This window comes from Hyla sarda, chromosome 6, assembly GCF_029499605.1.
Source record: "Hyla sarda isolate aHylSar1 chromosome 6, aHylSar1.hap1, whole genome shotgun sequence".
NCBI lineage: Eukaryota > Metazoa > Chordata > Amphibia > Anura > Hylidae > Hyla > Hyla sarda.
Genome location: NC_079194.1, coordinates 45,845,310 through 45,861,900, shown reverse-complemented (window position 1 = coordinate 45,861,900; position 16,591 = coordinate 45,845,310). Strand labels below are relative to the sequence as shown.

At 44.7% G+C, this 16,591-nt stretch overlaps 2 protein-coding genes across 3 annotated transcripts in view; one reads left to right on the top strand and one right to left on the bottom strand.

The window, feature by feature from the left end:
• Positions 1-338, bottom strand: part of FIRRM (FIGNL1 interacting regulator of recombination and mitosis) — a 105,928-nt gene extending 105,590 nt beyond the window's left edge. The window contains exon 1 of one of the 2 annotated variants that reach the window (XM_056523585.1): positions 202-338. The gene's annotated coding sequence lies outside the window, so the exon portion shown is untranslated. The remainder of the gene's footprint in view (positions 1-201) is intronic. The other variant, XM_056523586.1, reaches the window with a different exon arrangement.
• LOC130275527 (14 kDa phosphohistidine phosphatase-like) lies at positions 7-15,130 on the top strand. The gene is made up of 3 exons (XM_056523587.1): positions 7-379; positions 6,117-6,241; positions 14,874-15,130. The coding sequence occupies exons 1-3, from the start codon at positions 244-246 to the stop codon at positions 14,964-14,966; spliced, it is 354 nt and encodes a 117-aa protein (XP_056379562.1). The 5' UTR covers positions 7-243; the 3' UTR covers positions 14,967-15,130.
• Positions 15,131-16,591: the final 1,461 nt, after the last annotated feature.

Sequence of the window (16,591 nt, the reverse complement as noted above, 5' to 3'; positions counted from 1 at the left end):
CATCCGAGCTCTCGCATGTGTAGAGGAGATCTCGCGAGAACTGAACGTTTGTGGCGCCAAATCCAACCCCCACATCAGCCACCAACCCGCGTCGCTGTGGGTGGAGGTTTTGGCGCTGTACACACTCAATAAACCGCAAGCGTTGCAGTTCTAGCTCTGGCCGCGGCTTTATAAGGCGCTGCTAGGAATAGCTCTGCTCACGTGATCACTCAAGCACCGCCTCTCCCGCCACCAGGTGTCATCATGGCCGACCTAGACTCTGTGCCTGAGGTCGTAATAGACCCTGAGGGGGTGTTCAAGTATATTCTGGTCCGGGTGAGCTCGGAGCCAGAGCGGTACCGGGATATCGTGCGGGGAACAAAGAGCGCCGAATATCACAGTAAGCGGCTCCTGCGAGCGGAGTGCGTCACTATCACTGCAGAGCTGCTTATACAGCGCCACCTACCGACCCGTGTGTGATAGCATGCAGCTGATCCACACGTGACCACCATTATCCCCGCCCCGGGGAACGCCCACAAACAAAGGGCACAGCGGCTCCGCCCACTTCACAGATTGGGTTTGCATATTCAGTGACGGAGATTTATTAACCCTTTAAGGACGCTGCCAGTTTTTACCTTTTTATAGGGGAATTCCGGTACTTTACAATGTATTCACAGCATAGGAGATAAGTCTAATCCAGTGTTTTCCAAGCAGGGTGCCCCCAGCTGCTGCAAAACTACAACTCCCAGCATGCCCGGACAGCCGAAGGCTGGGAGTTGTAGTTTTGCAGCAGCTGGAGGAACCCTGTTCGAGAAATGCTGATTTAATCACAGGGGTCCCAGCAGAATATCTCTCCCCATGCTGAGTGGCCACTTCCATGCATTTCTATGGGAGAGTCAGAGTTACAGGAGTCCAGCGCTCTTGTATGGCCATCTCTCCCATAGAGATGAATGGAGGGGGCATGTTGACCATCACTCCATGGGGGGGGGGCTAGGGCGCCAAAACTCACTGGGTGTTATAACTCACTGAGTTGGAGCACTACACCATTACTCTTCACCTTTGGCACTCACCCTTGGTATCCCGGCCTTCTGGCTAAGATCAGGGAAATTTTTATAGATCCGGCTGGATGACCGGGCAGTATATCTGCACTTATCCACTTATTTACTTTTTTGTGTTTTGTCACTGTGCCACTTTTATGTGTCTGTTTTTGTACACAGGATTGTCAGGATGCGGTAGCCCTTCTGGGTGTCCCTCCTGGCGGTCTAGGGGAGGTGTGTGTGGCCGTTAGGTTCCGCATCTCCCTGCAACCCCTGGGCATCTTGGCTTTGGTCAAGATGCCATCAGTATACGGCTCCTTGGCTGATACCTTGGTTAACGCCTAGGTTGAAGCCAGGAGCATTTTCGGCCCCTTAGTAGCTTTGGCGAAAAGGGGCATCGAACCTGAATCCTTGCAGGTGCCTTTTGGCCCGGAGATGAAGGGTAGGTTTGTTGGGGGCCTCTCTCCTGTTGGAGAAGGGCTTAACGATAGACCGCATCCTTTGTGCACTTTTTTAGTGTGACACGTTTGCACTTTTTCTTGCACTTTGGGTGATAGAGAGCACTTGCCTGGCTCTAAAAAAAAAAATCATGGGGTTCCCAGCTGTCCGACCCCTCATGACCTTACATTTATCCCTTATCCTGTGGGATAGGGGATAAGTTGTTAAGTACTGGATGTTACGACACTCCCTGACAGGTAGAGGAAGCTGCCGCTTGGAATGATCCCCTTCTCCAGGAACGCAGGTTGGTTCCAGCCGACCGTCCAACTCCCGAAATAACAAATAACGAAAGCGCTGTCCCAATAGTAATTCCCTTCACAAACGAGACCAGCTCTGACTTGAGGGTCAAACAGGAATGACTTTAATGGGGCTACCTGCCCGGTATTTATGAAGGTCTCCACCAGGTGGACACTCCCCTAGGGGACCTGATGGAAGACTGTAAAACATAGTGGACAGTAGCCAATCGCAGTGGCTTCAACATAAGCCCTTCCCACTTTACCCATACCGCCCTCCTCTCTATCCCCCAGACAACTGGGAAGAAATCCAATTATCTCCCAGGACAGAGACAATCGCCATCCCAGAACACAACAAGAAAACACATTGAAACATATACATGACGAAATAGAAGGCGGGCGGCAGCTTCCAGCGGTGTTTGGTAGATAAAGGGTCCGTTTTTAGTTTCATAGGATTTGTACCGAACACTGCTGATTTTTCCTCGGGTCCCAAAAACGTCCGTCGCCTCGTGGTCGGCGAACGACGACCACCCGTACGAATGGAATGGAGAGGTGTCCCCACACACACACACAATCTGCTATACGGAGCCCCGTCTCTCCCAAGAGCGGTGCGTTGAAACCACTCCATATATCTCTATGGGAGAACCATTTGGCTGAGTTATAGTAATGTTTAGGATGAGACTTCTCCTTTGACCAAGTCCCATTTTTCTAATCTGACGTGTGTCTCTTAAAATTATAATAAGTTTGGAATGCTTCTGAGAGGATGATCTCTTTAGGCCCCTTTCACACTATAAATCAATCCGTTTTAAAGATCCGTTTAATGCACTATTTGTCCTGTTACTTTTTCCTGTCACAAAATAATGTCCGTTATTAATAACAGGTTAAAACGGATAATGTAAAAATCCCATAGACTATAATGGGATTTTGTAACGGCCTTTCAACGGCCGATTTTAAGGGTTTTTATTATGGAATGTTGAACAGAGCTTTAAAACGGATTAATTTTATAGTTTGAAAGGGGTCTTATTCTGTGGGTCGGTACGATTATGGAGAAACCCAATTTATAAAGTTTTGGGTTATATATTTTTTCTTTTCAAAACATCCTTTTTTCCCATTTTTTTGTGAGACGAGCCATACTTTTTATTGGTACCATTTTTGCAATATATGCTACCTTTTGATCATTTTTATTACACTTTTTTACACCAAAATTAGCAATTGTTTTTTTTTTTCTTTTAATGGTGTTCACTGGGTTGGATAAATTAACAACGTTGTTTTACTGTGCAAGTCATTACAAACATGGCAATATCTATTATGTATGTGTATTTTTGGGAAAGGGGCATTTATTAAATTTTTTCCATATGCATAATCGCCCTCCTTGCTCACGCGGCCGTACTACTGTATGGCTGAGATCGTCTCCCAGCAAAGATGATGTCGGAGTTCCCAACATTCGCCCATGCCCCAAGGACCTCATTTGCATATCCCAAAAAGGAGGAATAACGACGGAACGGCATTAAGTATCATTTTGATCAGTATCACCTGCTCTACAAGCCTGTATATGACAGGTTAGTGTGGGTGATACTGATGACAGAGTTCCTTTAATTCCTTACGAACGAAGAGCTTGTACGCCCTTGTCCCGCTCCCCTTCTATGACACGGGGTCACGGGCTGACACCGTGTCATAGCTGGGTGGTCCCAACAGCTATCAGCAACCCGTGGCTGATATCAGACATCACCGATTGCAGTGATGTCTGGCATTAACCCCTTAGACGCCGTAATCAACTTTGATCGTGTTGTCAAAAATAGAATAAAATGTATCCAGGCAGCTCAGGGGAGCTGATCAGGATCATTGCGGTCAAACCACAGTGTCCCAATCAGCTTAGAAGACGGCGGGAGGGCCCTTACCTGCCTCCTCGCCGTCCAATCATTGCTAGGTTGCTCAGGCAGTCTCAGCAGATTGGAGCAATCGAGCACCGATAACACTGAATAATGCTATGCTGTGGCATAGCATTGAACAGTGTATGCAATCAGAAGATTGCATGTAAGGCTAGGTTCACACTGCGGAATCTCCGGGCAGAAAATTTCCTCCCGGAGATTCAGAGTGTGGCCAGCGCCGGCTGAATCAGTCGGCGCTAGGACCGTGCGGACACTGCAGTCTCCAATAGACTGCAATGTGTTCCGCGAGTATGAACAGCGCCATTCTTCAGGCGGAAATTTTAAAGCGTATTTTCCGTTCACAAATTCTGCTTCACAAATTTCGAAGTGTGAATTTGTGAACGGAAACCCATTCACTACACTTTACATTTTAGTGAAGAAAGAAAGCAAGAGCCAGCGCACGGTCTTCAGATTTATTCATGAGGTATACACAGGTAACAGGATAGTACACATACCGGCACTCCGGATAGGATGTGACGCGTTTCGGGTCACGTGACCCTTTGTCAAACAGATAGTTGGGTGGAGATCAACCACCTTTTTATATGGTGTTTCACAGGTGCAGCTTGACTGGCCAACGGAACAAAGGTCCATTAACCCTCAATAGCTCGAACGTTGTGAAAACATCAAACAAGCTTAACAAGAAAATATTACAAAAATGCACAAATGCACAAGTACAAATATGTTATGTTGCATATTACATCAAAAAGTTCTATATGCTAACATAATAAAATAATGCATACTTAGAGGTAATATATAGAATTGGTATGATATTGCAGAGAAGAGGTGTAGGATTAATCGTAATGCAGAATAATACTTTACATTTTAGTAAGCGGAATTTCTGCCTGCAATTTCAAAGCGGAATTGCAGGTCGGAAATTCCGTAGTGTGAACCTAGCCTAATAGTCCCCTATAGGGACTATAAAATAGTGTAAAAAAAAATTTGTGAATTATCCCCTTCCCTAATAAAAGTTTGAATCACCTCCCTTTTCCCAATAAAAAAAATTTATAAAAAATATGCAAACAAAAATAAACACGAACATATGTGGTACCGCCGCATGTGGAAATGTCTGAACTATAAAAATATAATGTTAATTAAACCGCACAGTTTATGGTGTACACGTGAAAAAATATTCCAAAGTCCAAAATTGCGTATTTTTGGTCACTTTGTATACCCTAAAAAAATGTATAAAAAGCAATCAAAAACTACAGACCACGATGCAAAAAATGAGCCCTCATGCATCCCTGTATGCGGAAAAATACAAAAGTTATAGGGGTCAGAAGACCATTTTAAACATACTAATTTTGGTGCATGTAATTATAATTGTTTTTAAGTAGTAAAATAAAACCTATATAAATTAGGTATCCTTGTGACTTTATGGACCTACAGAATAAAGATAAGGTTTAATTTTTTCCAAAAAGTGCACTGCGTAGAATTGAAAGCCCCCCAACAGTTACAAAATGGTGTGTTTTTTCTCAATTTTGCCCCACAGATATTTTTTTTCTGGTTTCGCCTTAGATTTTTTGGTGAAATGATTGATGATATTACAAAGTAAAATTGGTGGCGCAAAAATACAAGCCCTTATATGGGTCTGTAGATGCAAAATTGAAAGTGTTATGATTATTAGGAGGTGAGGAGGAAAAAACAAAAGTGCAAAAAAATGAGAAAACCCGTCGTCCTTCAGGGGTTAATACTGCTGTAACGGGCGTGATTTAGATCTCAGCACTTCTGGAGCGATCCCAATCTCCTTAACCGTGTTTGGCAGCACAGGGAATATGTAGGACATGAGTAGGTCCTGTTGTGGGAACGAACCAGCTGACGATACGTACTCATACGATTGGTTGCTATGGGCAACTGCACCACGTTTCCTCTACACAGGTTTTCACAATTCCCCCCCCCCCCAATTGTCCCATGTAAAAGGGCTCAGCTGACTAATGAGAAAACACTCATCAGCATCTTCTGTGCTGCCATTTAATTTGTTATTGGCCGCACGTTACCCTGTACAAAGAAGGGATGAGCGGCCATCAGTGCTGAAATTAAAGGGCCGCACAAACTGTCCAGCACTCGATCATGTGATCCAGCTCGCAACTGGTTGATCCGCACGAAGGCTTATTAAATGAGCGCCGAGCAACAAGATTGGAGTCGGTCATTGTGCAACCTTTTGCCTGTGCACAAGGGCCCTTGGTGGTTAAAAATTGTGAATTTTCTGATAATGATAAATTATCCTATGGTAAATCTTACTTTATAAAGTGTTTTGTCATTACATATTCAAAAAATCTCACGTCACCAGTGAGCGATAACAATAAAGATGGTGGGACATTATAATTAGATTTTTATATTACATAAAAATAAGGACATTTTGGGGGTAATTTGATTCTTATATTGCCATTCTGTTCTGTATTTTTCATGATTTTTAACAAGTTTTCTGCATTCTTTTATAACAGATCATATATTTGAAAAACTGGATCCAGAAATTCAAGCATTGGGCCTTAAATGTAAATGCCTCGGAGGAGGGAAGATAGAACACAACAGCAAGGACAAGAAAATCAGAGTATTTGGTGAATCCACTGTACGTACAGTATGTCTAGCCATTAGGACTGCAACTTGCAATTATTTTCTTAAAGGGGTACTCCGCTGCTCAGCGTTTGGAACAAACTGTTCCGAACGCTGGAGCCAGTGTCGGGAGCTCGTGACATCCCGCCCCCTCAATGCAAGTCTATTGGAGGGAGCGTGACAGCCATCACGCCCCCTCCCATAGACTTGCAGTGAGGGGGCGGGCGTGACGTCATGAGGGGGCGGTGCTATGAGGTCACGAGCTCCCGGCTCAAGCGTTCGGAGCAGATTGTTGCAAACTCTGAGCACCAGAGTACCCCTTTAATCTATTAGTTTTCGATTTATGTTTTCGGTTAACAGGATAAATAAAACAAAAATGTCCATTTTGCGGCCCACTACAGGGGATCACATGAAGGCACCCTCTGCTGGATTGGGCAAATGGGTCTGGTGCAGCAACTAATCATACTCTGATATACAAGCCTGCAGGAAATAATGGGAGTTGTAGTTTAGTTGCAGTTGGAGAGCTCAGTGTTGGGGAACTCTGATATACAAACCATCAGGTCATGATGGGAGTTGTAGTTTTGTAACAGCTGGAAAGTAGCAGGTTGGGGAACGCTGATATATAGACTATCTGAGCATAATGGGAGTTGTAGTTTTGTAGCAGTTTGAGACAAAACTTGTTGGGAAGCTATTATATAGTCTGTCAAGGCAATCTGGAGTTGTAGTTTTGGGAGGACACTGATATGTTGGCTGTCAGGGCATGATGGGAGTTGTATTTTGGGGCATTAGGAGAAATACACATTGGGAAACACGAACATACAGGCTATTAGGCTTGATGGGAGTTGTAGTTGTGTAGCCTTTTGAGAGTTCCGTGTTGGAGAACTCTAATATGAAGGGTGTTAGAGCATGATAGGAGTTGTCGTTTTACAACAGATGGAGAGTGAGAGGTTAGGGAACACTGATATAGGTAGCACCCCTGTAGAACCAGCTTCTCCATAGAAATGCTAATATATACTGAAGAGAAAAAGCTGACACCACGTCATAGCTGGGTGGACCCTTCGGTGATGCCTGGCATTAACCTATTAAATGCCAAGATCAAAGTTGATCGTGGCATCTAAAATAAAAACCATTCAGGAGAGCTGATCGGGACCACCATGGTTTCACGGTTTACATGAATTAAGTTTCCTTGTGTTCGTTTGGACCTACAAAATAAAGATAAGGTGTCTTTTTTTTACCAAAAAGTGCACTGTTTAGAAAAGGAAGCCCCCAAAAGTTTTTTTTCAATTTCACCCTACAAATAGTGTTGTTTTTTTTGTTGTGCCATAGATTTTATTATGAAATGATTGATGTCATTACAAAGTACAATTGGTGACACAAAAAACAAACCCTACACTTCCGTTTCCGGTGCCATACGATAAGGACGTGCGGTGAAGAGCTCCCTGCCCACGCCTGTTACCCGGCCTTCTCTACCCGCATTACGGTGGTCCACTGTCCCCCCGAGGAGTGAGTGGGAGTGCGGGTTCCAGCATGGACCGGTTCCTGCTCAGGGAGAACGGGCAGCAGATCCAAGATGGCGGAGTCTCTGGCCTCTACCCGCGCTACCTCCCTATTTATTTCGGATCGCGGCTCCACAGAGACTGGATTGCAGAGACCAGCAAAACATGGACTATGCTCACCTCGCTGCTGAGGTGAAGGCGGATGTGGTCTCCACATCCAGGAGACCTGGCAAAACATGCAGCAAACTGTTTCACAGCATGGCGCCTGCATAACTGAAATAGAGGAGAGTGTATGCCATGTGGAAGAAACATCAGACAAAACTGACTCCCGCATCGTGTTCCTAGAATCGGAGTGCCGTCCCCGACCTTGTCATGGAAAACAGGTCCCGTCGAAGTAATTGCATAGTGGGGCTCCTGGAGTCTGTACATTTTTGGGAAGTGCTACTTCCCAGAGAACTGGGTTTACCTAGGCCCTGCAAAGTTGAATAGGCCCACCGTTTAGGCCCTGATTTGAGGAGCGGCACCGGGGACAGAAGTACTCTTGGCCTGCAGCATAGGTGATCGTGAAATAACTTGACTTCATCGACAAGGTTCTCAGGACATTCCGCTAAAGGCGGGAGGACTTACTATTTGAAGGATACTGGCTTCTCATATTTGGAGATTTTTTGGCAGAAGTTATCCGCAAATGTAAGCTTTTTGCCCCGTTGTGCACCTCCTTCCATGAAAAGGGGATCCACTTTGCCCTACTATATCCAGCAGTGTTACGGAACTTCTACCCCGACGACACGATTGGGACTTGCCGATCCGCGGAAGCAGCTTCAGAGGCTGTATGGTGCGCCTCACCTAGGGAAAAGAGGATTCACTGACAGTCTTCTTTGTGGGTGCTTGTCTACTGATCGCCACAGGAAGGTCGGCTGGGTTAGTGGACTGCTGTATCCCGCCTGGATGTTCCTGCGAATCCCCTACTCTACAATGACTTACCCGATTCATCCATAGACCATCGATATCAAAGCCAGGTTACTTTTGGGACTTTGGAGGTAGTTGTGGTGGACTGAGTGCTCATATTTTGTTTTATGTACTGGGGGTGGCGGGGGGAGGGTGATAGGTAGAAATAGCGTATATTTACACAGGGGGAGGGGTAGCAGAGGGGGGGGAAAAAAGTTTATACCATTCTTTGTTCTTACCCCTACCCCTTAATTCCCTGGTTGAACTTGATGGACATATGTCTTTTTTCGACCGTACTAACTATGTAACTATGTAACTATGTAATACATACCCAGGTTATCTTTCTCACAGTACCTTACGGTCGATGGTCTTGGACTTCTCCTGTCCATATGGGGGGTGGGTAGATCTCACCAGGGGGTTTTCTCTCCACAATCTCTGGGGGGTAGGGTCGAGGGATGGCCGTAGGGCAGGGGGGAGCTTCAGTTGATGGAATTACGTTGTAGGCATGGGATATTTTGAGGTCCCTAAGGCAATTGTGACCCGAGTGAGGGTGGGAGGTCTCTGTGTCTGGCCTATTTTCTTTACTGGGTGGTTTTTGGTTGCCCTTCTAGTTGTTGGAGGGGGAGGGTTCTTCTTCAGCGCATGGCCATTATTGATTTTTATTTTTTGTTTATCTACTGTTTTATTACCTGGGGTTTATGCCCGAACATGCGGTTAGTCTCGTGGAATGTTAAATGGGCACTTTCATTAAAACAAATTTTTTATGGTAAATAAAACAAGATTTCTAATATACTCTGCAGCCTGGAGTGCCTAGGGGGGGGATGTCCAACCAACAGCATATGGCAGTTAAGTTTAAGAGGAGGCTGGACCCCCCCCCCCCCTCAGCACTCCAGGCTGCACTTTCTGTGTTTGGACCTCGGTCCTAAGTCTGTGTATAAGATGGGAGAAAATGTACTCTTGAGCTTTTTTAAGCACAAATAAAACATACAAAACTATTTTGTTTTTAAACAAAGTATATTAGAAATATTTTTTATTTACCATAAGGAGTACAATAGCAAAAATTTATTTTAATGAGAGTTACCATTTAAGGGCTACATTCCCCTAACAAACACAGCATGGTTCTATGCCATTTGAAGTGCTTGTACCCTGATATAGTGCTCTTGCAAGAAACACATTTAGAGGAGGCGGATTTTCACGGTGTGAGGAACTGGTGGGTGGGTAGAGTTTAAGGGTCCCCTTCCGTGGCTCAGAAGGCAGGGATATAATTCTTATTTCATAAATCATTTGTTAATGATATCCTAACAATACCCAGAGACGCAGAAGGGAGTCTGTGTAGCATACATCTGAAAACTGCTTCTGCAGATATAGTGATATTTAATGTATACGGTCCGAATGTAGATGATGGATCGTTTCTGTCTTCATGGCGGTGAAGGTTCAGTCTAGTTAGAGGTGTAACCCAGTAGTGCCTGGGGACTTTAATACGGTCATGCATACTGATGAGGATCGTAGAAGCGCCGGGGGAGGCCCCTTGTTACGCAGACGACAGGACGGCAGATTAGTTCAGTGGCTGACTCAGACTGGTCTCTTAGATGTCTGGCGTGTGTTGCATCCTGAGGCAAGGGACTTCAGTCATTATTCCCATGTTCATGCTTCATGGTTGAGGTTGGACTATGGTTTCATTAATCCTGCCCTGCTCCCCAGGTGCAACAGGCCAGTTTGGAGGAATTAGTTATTTCTGACCATTCACCGTTTCTGCTTCACCTTACTGATCTAATTCCGAGGGAGTCGGATTTTGTGTGAAGATTCCTCTTAGGATTAGCTATGGATGAGCAGTTCCAATTGCTCTTAAAAGGGTGGTGGCATTAATATGAGCAGACTGTGAACATGCTTCCACTCCGCAATTGTTCTGGGAGGCCACTGAGGTGGTGCTGAGAGGTAAAATGATGGGCTATACCACTGCTTTGAAACGGAAAATCTCCCACCAAATAGCAATATTGGGTCAATCTCTGCGTCAGCCTTATACAACTTTTACTTTGTTGCCCTCAGACGCTACCAAGATAGCCTGGTCTGTTGCAAAAGCTGACTGAGTCCTGGGTGGAGCGACGTGACAACCTAGCTTGGTCTCAGTTCGAAGTTACTTTATTTTGCCATGGCAATAAACCAGGTCGTTTGCTAGCCAGGTTTGCTAAGGGCGTCAGTCCCCTGACCAAAATACCAGTTCTGAAAGATGTTTCTGGGAACATGCAGAGAAATCCTAAGGTGATTATTGAGGTGCTCCATTCTTACTTTCAGGCGTTGTATATGGAGGGAGGAACTGGGGGCTCCTCCTCCCGTGATTGGATAGCATCAGCTCACCTTGCCTCTCACTGAGGAGGAGCGGGCGGCTTTGAATGCACCGATCACGGGGGAGGAACTTGGTGAAGCTATCAAACGATTGGCTGTTAATAAGGCTCTGGGTCTGGATGGCTTTTTGGGAGATTTCTATAAGGTCCTCCAAATGGAGCTTGCCCTTCCGTTGTTGGCTCTCTTTAACTCCTACCTGCAAGGGAGCCCTATCTCCTCTTCCATGAACACAGCTTACATTAAAGTTCTGCCGAAACCTGGCAAAGATCACCTTTCCCCGGATGGTTATCATCCTATTTTGTTGATAAATGTGGACCTTAAGCTGGTGTCTAAAATATTGGTGTACCGCTTGGCGGCCCTCTTACTCCGGCTTATCTCTCCCTTGCAGATGGGATTTGTGAATGGCTGTTCTACTGTGGCTAATCTCCGTAGGGTCATCACAATTCTGGAGGAGATTATGTTACACCCCTCTGTGCCTCCTGTCTGTCAATGCCGAGAAGGCATTCCACAATGTGCGATGGTCCTGGTTGTGCAGGGTGCTCTAATCCATGGGTTTCACGGGCCCCTTCCTACAGTATATTTCTTCCTTGTATGACTCTGGTAGCTCGTTTATAAACGATGGGATTCCTGTCGTCCCAATTTTCACCCCTAAAGGGCTCGCGACCGGGATGTCCTATTATCACCTTTTATTGTTTAATTTACCTATAGAACCCCTGACAGTTGTCCTTTCCTCTACCACTTTATTCAAAGGGATATTGGTGGGTGGAGGGTGGTTTTCCATGCCCTGTTTGCGGATGACCTACTTATGTTCTTGGCCAATCCTACTAGAGACCTCGGGTTGGTGTTTGACTTACTGGCAGACTATGGGATAGCATTGGGATATAGGGTCAACGTGGACAAAAGTGTACTCTTAGACTTATCCCTGCAGGCGGGGGGTGGGGTGGTATCCTCTGATTTACCTATCTCCCTAACTAGATCCTCATTGAAATATCTAGGTATATGGGTGGGTCGTTCGGCTAGATCTATTTATTCTTTAAATTCTCCTCCACTTATCCATAATTAGTGATGGAGCTTAAAGGAGTACTCTAGTGCAGAGTACTCCTGCTCTGTCCTGCCCGGGCTGCAAAATAAATGAAAATGAACCATCACTCACCTCCCTGGGTTCCCGCGGAGCGCCATTACAGCTGATCGGTCCTCCGGTCCATCTCCTTCATACTTCCGGGTGTAACAAAGCGTCACATGGCGCTCAGCCTATCGCCGGCCGAGGCAGAACATCGCGGCGGCCGGCGATAAGCTAAGGGCCATGTGACGCTTCGTTACACCCGGAAGTATGAAGGAGATGGACCGGAGGACCGATCAGCTGTAGTGGCGCTCCGCTGGAACCCAGGGAGGTGAGTGATGGTTCATTTTCATTTATTTTGCAGCCCGGGTAGGACGGAGCAGGAATACTCTGCACTAGAGTAATCCTTTAATTGGTGGACTACATTACTGCTTCCTCTTCTGGCTCACTGTCATCTCCTTAAGATGATCACCTTTTCCAAACTATTATACCCTCTCCAGAAAATCCCTATCTTGCTGCCTAGGAGCGGTTTAGCTTTGCTCACTGCGGCTTTCACCAAATTTATTTGGGCCAGCAAATGCCTTTGTATAGCTCTACGTAAGCTTATACTCCCTCGAGAGAAGGGGGGACTGAATTTTCCTGACGTAACTCATTATAACTTGCCTTTATCGACACTGTAATGACTGGATTAGGGGCAGTGACTCTTACTCTAATATGGCACTGGAAGCGAAAGTGATGAGTCCCTGGTCTTTACTGGCCCTCCTACATACTAAATTTGAGGCTATCCTGGGTCCTATAAGGGGTTTGTGCGTAGTTAGGGATACTGTAGCAGCATGGAAGATGGGTAGAGCTGCAATGAGGTTATCATTCTCGGTTAGTAAACGTTTGTCATTATGGTCCCTTCCAGAATTCCCTATGGGCAGAGAGAATAGCATGTTCCGATTGTGGCGGGCTGCTGGGATACTTCGGTTTCAACATCTCCTTAGCCCTACTGAGCCGAGGTATTTAACCTTCTCGGAATTCTCGACCCAGTATGGCTTGGACCTGGAGCATGCTCTCCCTTATGGTCAGATCATGGCCTTTCTGAGACCTTGCCCTCGTGACCTTACGAGAGAGCATGCACAGACAACCTTTGATGCTTTCCTCTCCTCTGACATTAGCTATCTCTCCCTGTCAGGGCTATACAGACATCTTAATAAGAAAAATGTAACTGGGATGCAGACGTCTTTGTTCAAATATTGGGAAGGGAAACTAGGTAGGGCTGACTTAACTCTTCCTATTCTGGAGGGTTGGATGAAGGTTCGCCAAGCGGTCTGTAATGAGTCATGGAGGGAAACGCAATTTCGGATTATCCATCATGCCGTTTATGGTTTAATCTTTCCCCGCATGCCTGCACATCCAGACCACATAGAGGAGTGCCCTAAGTGTGGGCAACACAGAACACACCTGCTCCATGGGCTGGTTACCTGCCCATTCTTGGATCGGTTTTGGTCTGACCTCTTTGCGGTACTGAATTGGTAGTACTTAATCTAATTATCCTGGTAACGAAACGATGCTTGTTGTCTCACTGGTTACAATCTTCTACACCCGCAATATCTGAAGTTTGTCTACAAATCAAGAGGTATCTTTTTATTGACCTTATATATTAGGGTCGTATGAAGGAAAAATCGGCTAAATCTTTTTTTTTTTTTTTTTTTTTTAAATGGAGGACTTTTATGGTAACATTTTTATCTGACGAGGAAATACTGAAGATCGTGAGACCTTTTAGGGAGACTACATGGTACCTGATGAGGTCTTTCGCGGGTTCTCTAGGTAGGCTGGATATCTCTTCAGGGACTGCACCTACTCCGTAGGTTTACTACAGGTGGGCCTGGAGGGGCTTTTGGACGATGGAGGCTGGTGGAACCATGCTGCGTTTTTTCCTTTCTGTTACCGCAGTTGTCTCTTCTGTAGACATGTTTTCTCTTTGCTATTTTCTACTACATTGTATTTGATACCTTCGGTTGGGGGGATGTTTTTTGTTCTATTATTCCTATAGGCATTTGGGACACGGGCCTTTGGCTGGTGTCCTTGACTCTATGGGGCTTTGTATATTTTGTTTAGCATGTTTCCATGTCAGGGTAATGTCCTGGCTTACATGGTCTATAGAATTTATTATGAAAATCCAAATAGAAAGGTGTTTAAAAAAATAAAATAAAGCCCTTTTATATGGCTCTGTATGTGAAAAATTGAAAGTGTTATGATTTTTAGAAGGGGAGGAGGAAAAAACGAAATTGCAAAAATGAAAATTGTCCTTGTCCTTAAGGGGTTAATTCCTATTTAGAGAGTCCACCTTATGGGGGAGATTTATCAAAACCTGTGGACAGGCAACGTTGACCAGTTGCCCATAGCAACCAATCAGATCGCTTCTTTCATTCCTAACAAGGCCTGTGATAAATCTCCCCCTATGTGTTTATTGCTGATGGTCACACGTGCTCAGTCTCTATCTCCATATCCTCTCGTAAACAGGTGGGAAGAAAAAGGGATGGGAGTAACCATGACCCAACAGCTTCGAGAAACCCACCTGGGATGGATTTCTTGCAGTGTCTGTTCATGGTCGCTGCCATATTTAGATCACAGTGCGACCCAATTTACTTACGTTAGAAGCAAGGCAGCACAATCCTCAGAGTGTGACCCACAAGTTTTCATTGTACAACCCCTGTTGTGGCCTAAAATACTGTTGAACCTAAACTGTCGTATGTGGACTAATGCCTGTGTACAATCTATATACTCACTATACTGAAGTTATGTGTTTTCTCTTTTAGGGATATGGGAAAGCAGATCACTCTGTTACAGCAGAAAAACTGAGAAGCACATACAGTGACTATGAAGTGGTGTGGTCAGATGAAAAGAAATGACTCCTCATGACCATCTGTCCCAGCTGTGGTCTTTATTGTTTTGGATTGATGAGATTAAACATTTAATGCATTCAGTTCATTTTAAGTTATATTGGGCAAATACCTGCATTATATGTTACTAAAAATATTTTTGAAAACTAAAACAATTTCTGAAAATTTGTGAATTTTTGTTGCATATCATTATTTGGGAAATGTCACCTGAAATCATGTGAGGAAACCTTCTCAAATCTAAGCATCATTTGTTAAACATTTTTAAATACATTTGCATTGATGCAAAAACTAGATTTAGTCGTATCATACTATGATAAAAGTGCTGCCTGAGACCAATGGTCCCATTGGGTCCCATGGTAGGGCTGGCACTACAAGATTTCAATAAAAGGGAAATAACATTTTTATATGAAGTATATCAGAAAGGTTAATGTTTTGCCAAAATGTACAACATATAAAAAGTTTTTAAATCTGACAGTGGCCATTGAAATGAGATATGCTCCCCAGAAGATTCTCTGCTAAATTCTGTGAATCGCGCACAGGAGTCAGGGCTTTGCTGGCTCAATTTACATATTCATGATCTGTGACTCTACATCCTAGTAAAGTGGAGCCACAGGCAATGAATATGTAAATTGAGCCAGCGAAGCCCCGCCCCCTGCACAGGATTCATTAAATTTAGCAGAGGATCTTCTGGGGGACATATCTCAGGACCTAATGGACATATTTTAGAAAGTTACCCCTCGTTGGGCTCCTGTTCACCCACAATATAATCCAATGTACAGTGTGGGCCATTTATAAGGATACACCTTAATAAAATGGGAATGGTTGGTGATATTAACTTCCTGATTGTGGCACATTAGTATATGTGAGGGGGGGAATTTTTCAAGATGTGTGACCATGGCGGCCATTTTGAAGTCGGCCATTTTGAATCCAACTTTTTTTTCAATAGGAAGAGGGTCATGTGACACATTAAACTAATTGGGAATTTCACAAGAAAAACAATGATGTGCTTGGTTTTAATGTAAGTTTATTCTTTACAAGTTTCTGACCACTTATAAAATGTGTTCAATGTGCTGCCCATTGTGTTGGATTGTCAATGCAACCCTCTTCTCCCACTCTTCACACACTGATAGCAACACAGCAGGAGAAATGCTAGCACAGGCTTCCAGAATCCATAGTTTCTGGTGCTGCACATGTCGTATCTTCACAGCATAGACAATTGCCTTCAGATGACCCCAAAGATAAAAGTCTAAGGGGGTCAGATCGGGGGACCTTGGGGGGCCATTCATCTGGCCCACGATGACCAATCCACTTTCCAGGAAACTGTTTATCTAGGAATGCTCGGACCTGACACCCATAATGTGGTGGTGCACCATCTTGCTGGAAAAACTCAGGGAACTTGCCAGCTTCAGTGCATAAAGAGGGAAACACATCATCATGTAGCAATTTCGCATATCCAGTGGCCTTGAGGTTTCCATTGATGAAGAATGGCCCCACTATCTTTGTACCCCATATACCACACCATGCCATAAATTTTTGTGTTCCAACAGTCCTGGAGGGATCTATCCAATGTGGGATAGTGTCAGACCAATAGTGGTGGTTTTGTTTAACTTCACCATTCACATAAAAGTTTGCCT

Excerpts from the sequence above, each read along its gene's own strand:
- LOC130275527 (XM_056523587.1), top strand. The coding sequence starts at position 244 with ATGGCCGACCTAGACTCTGTGCCTGAGGTCGTAATAGACCCTGAGGGG. Across the intron at positions 380-6,116 it reads AAAGAGCGCCGAATATCACA|ATCATATATTTGAAAAACTG; the intron begins GTAAGCGGCTCC and ends CTTTTATAACAG. Across the intron at positions 6,242-14,873 it reads GAGTATTTGGTGAATCCACT|GGATATGGGAAAGCAGATCA; the intron begins GTACGTACAGTA and ends TTTCTCTTTTAG.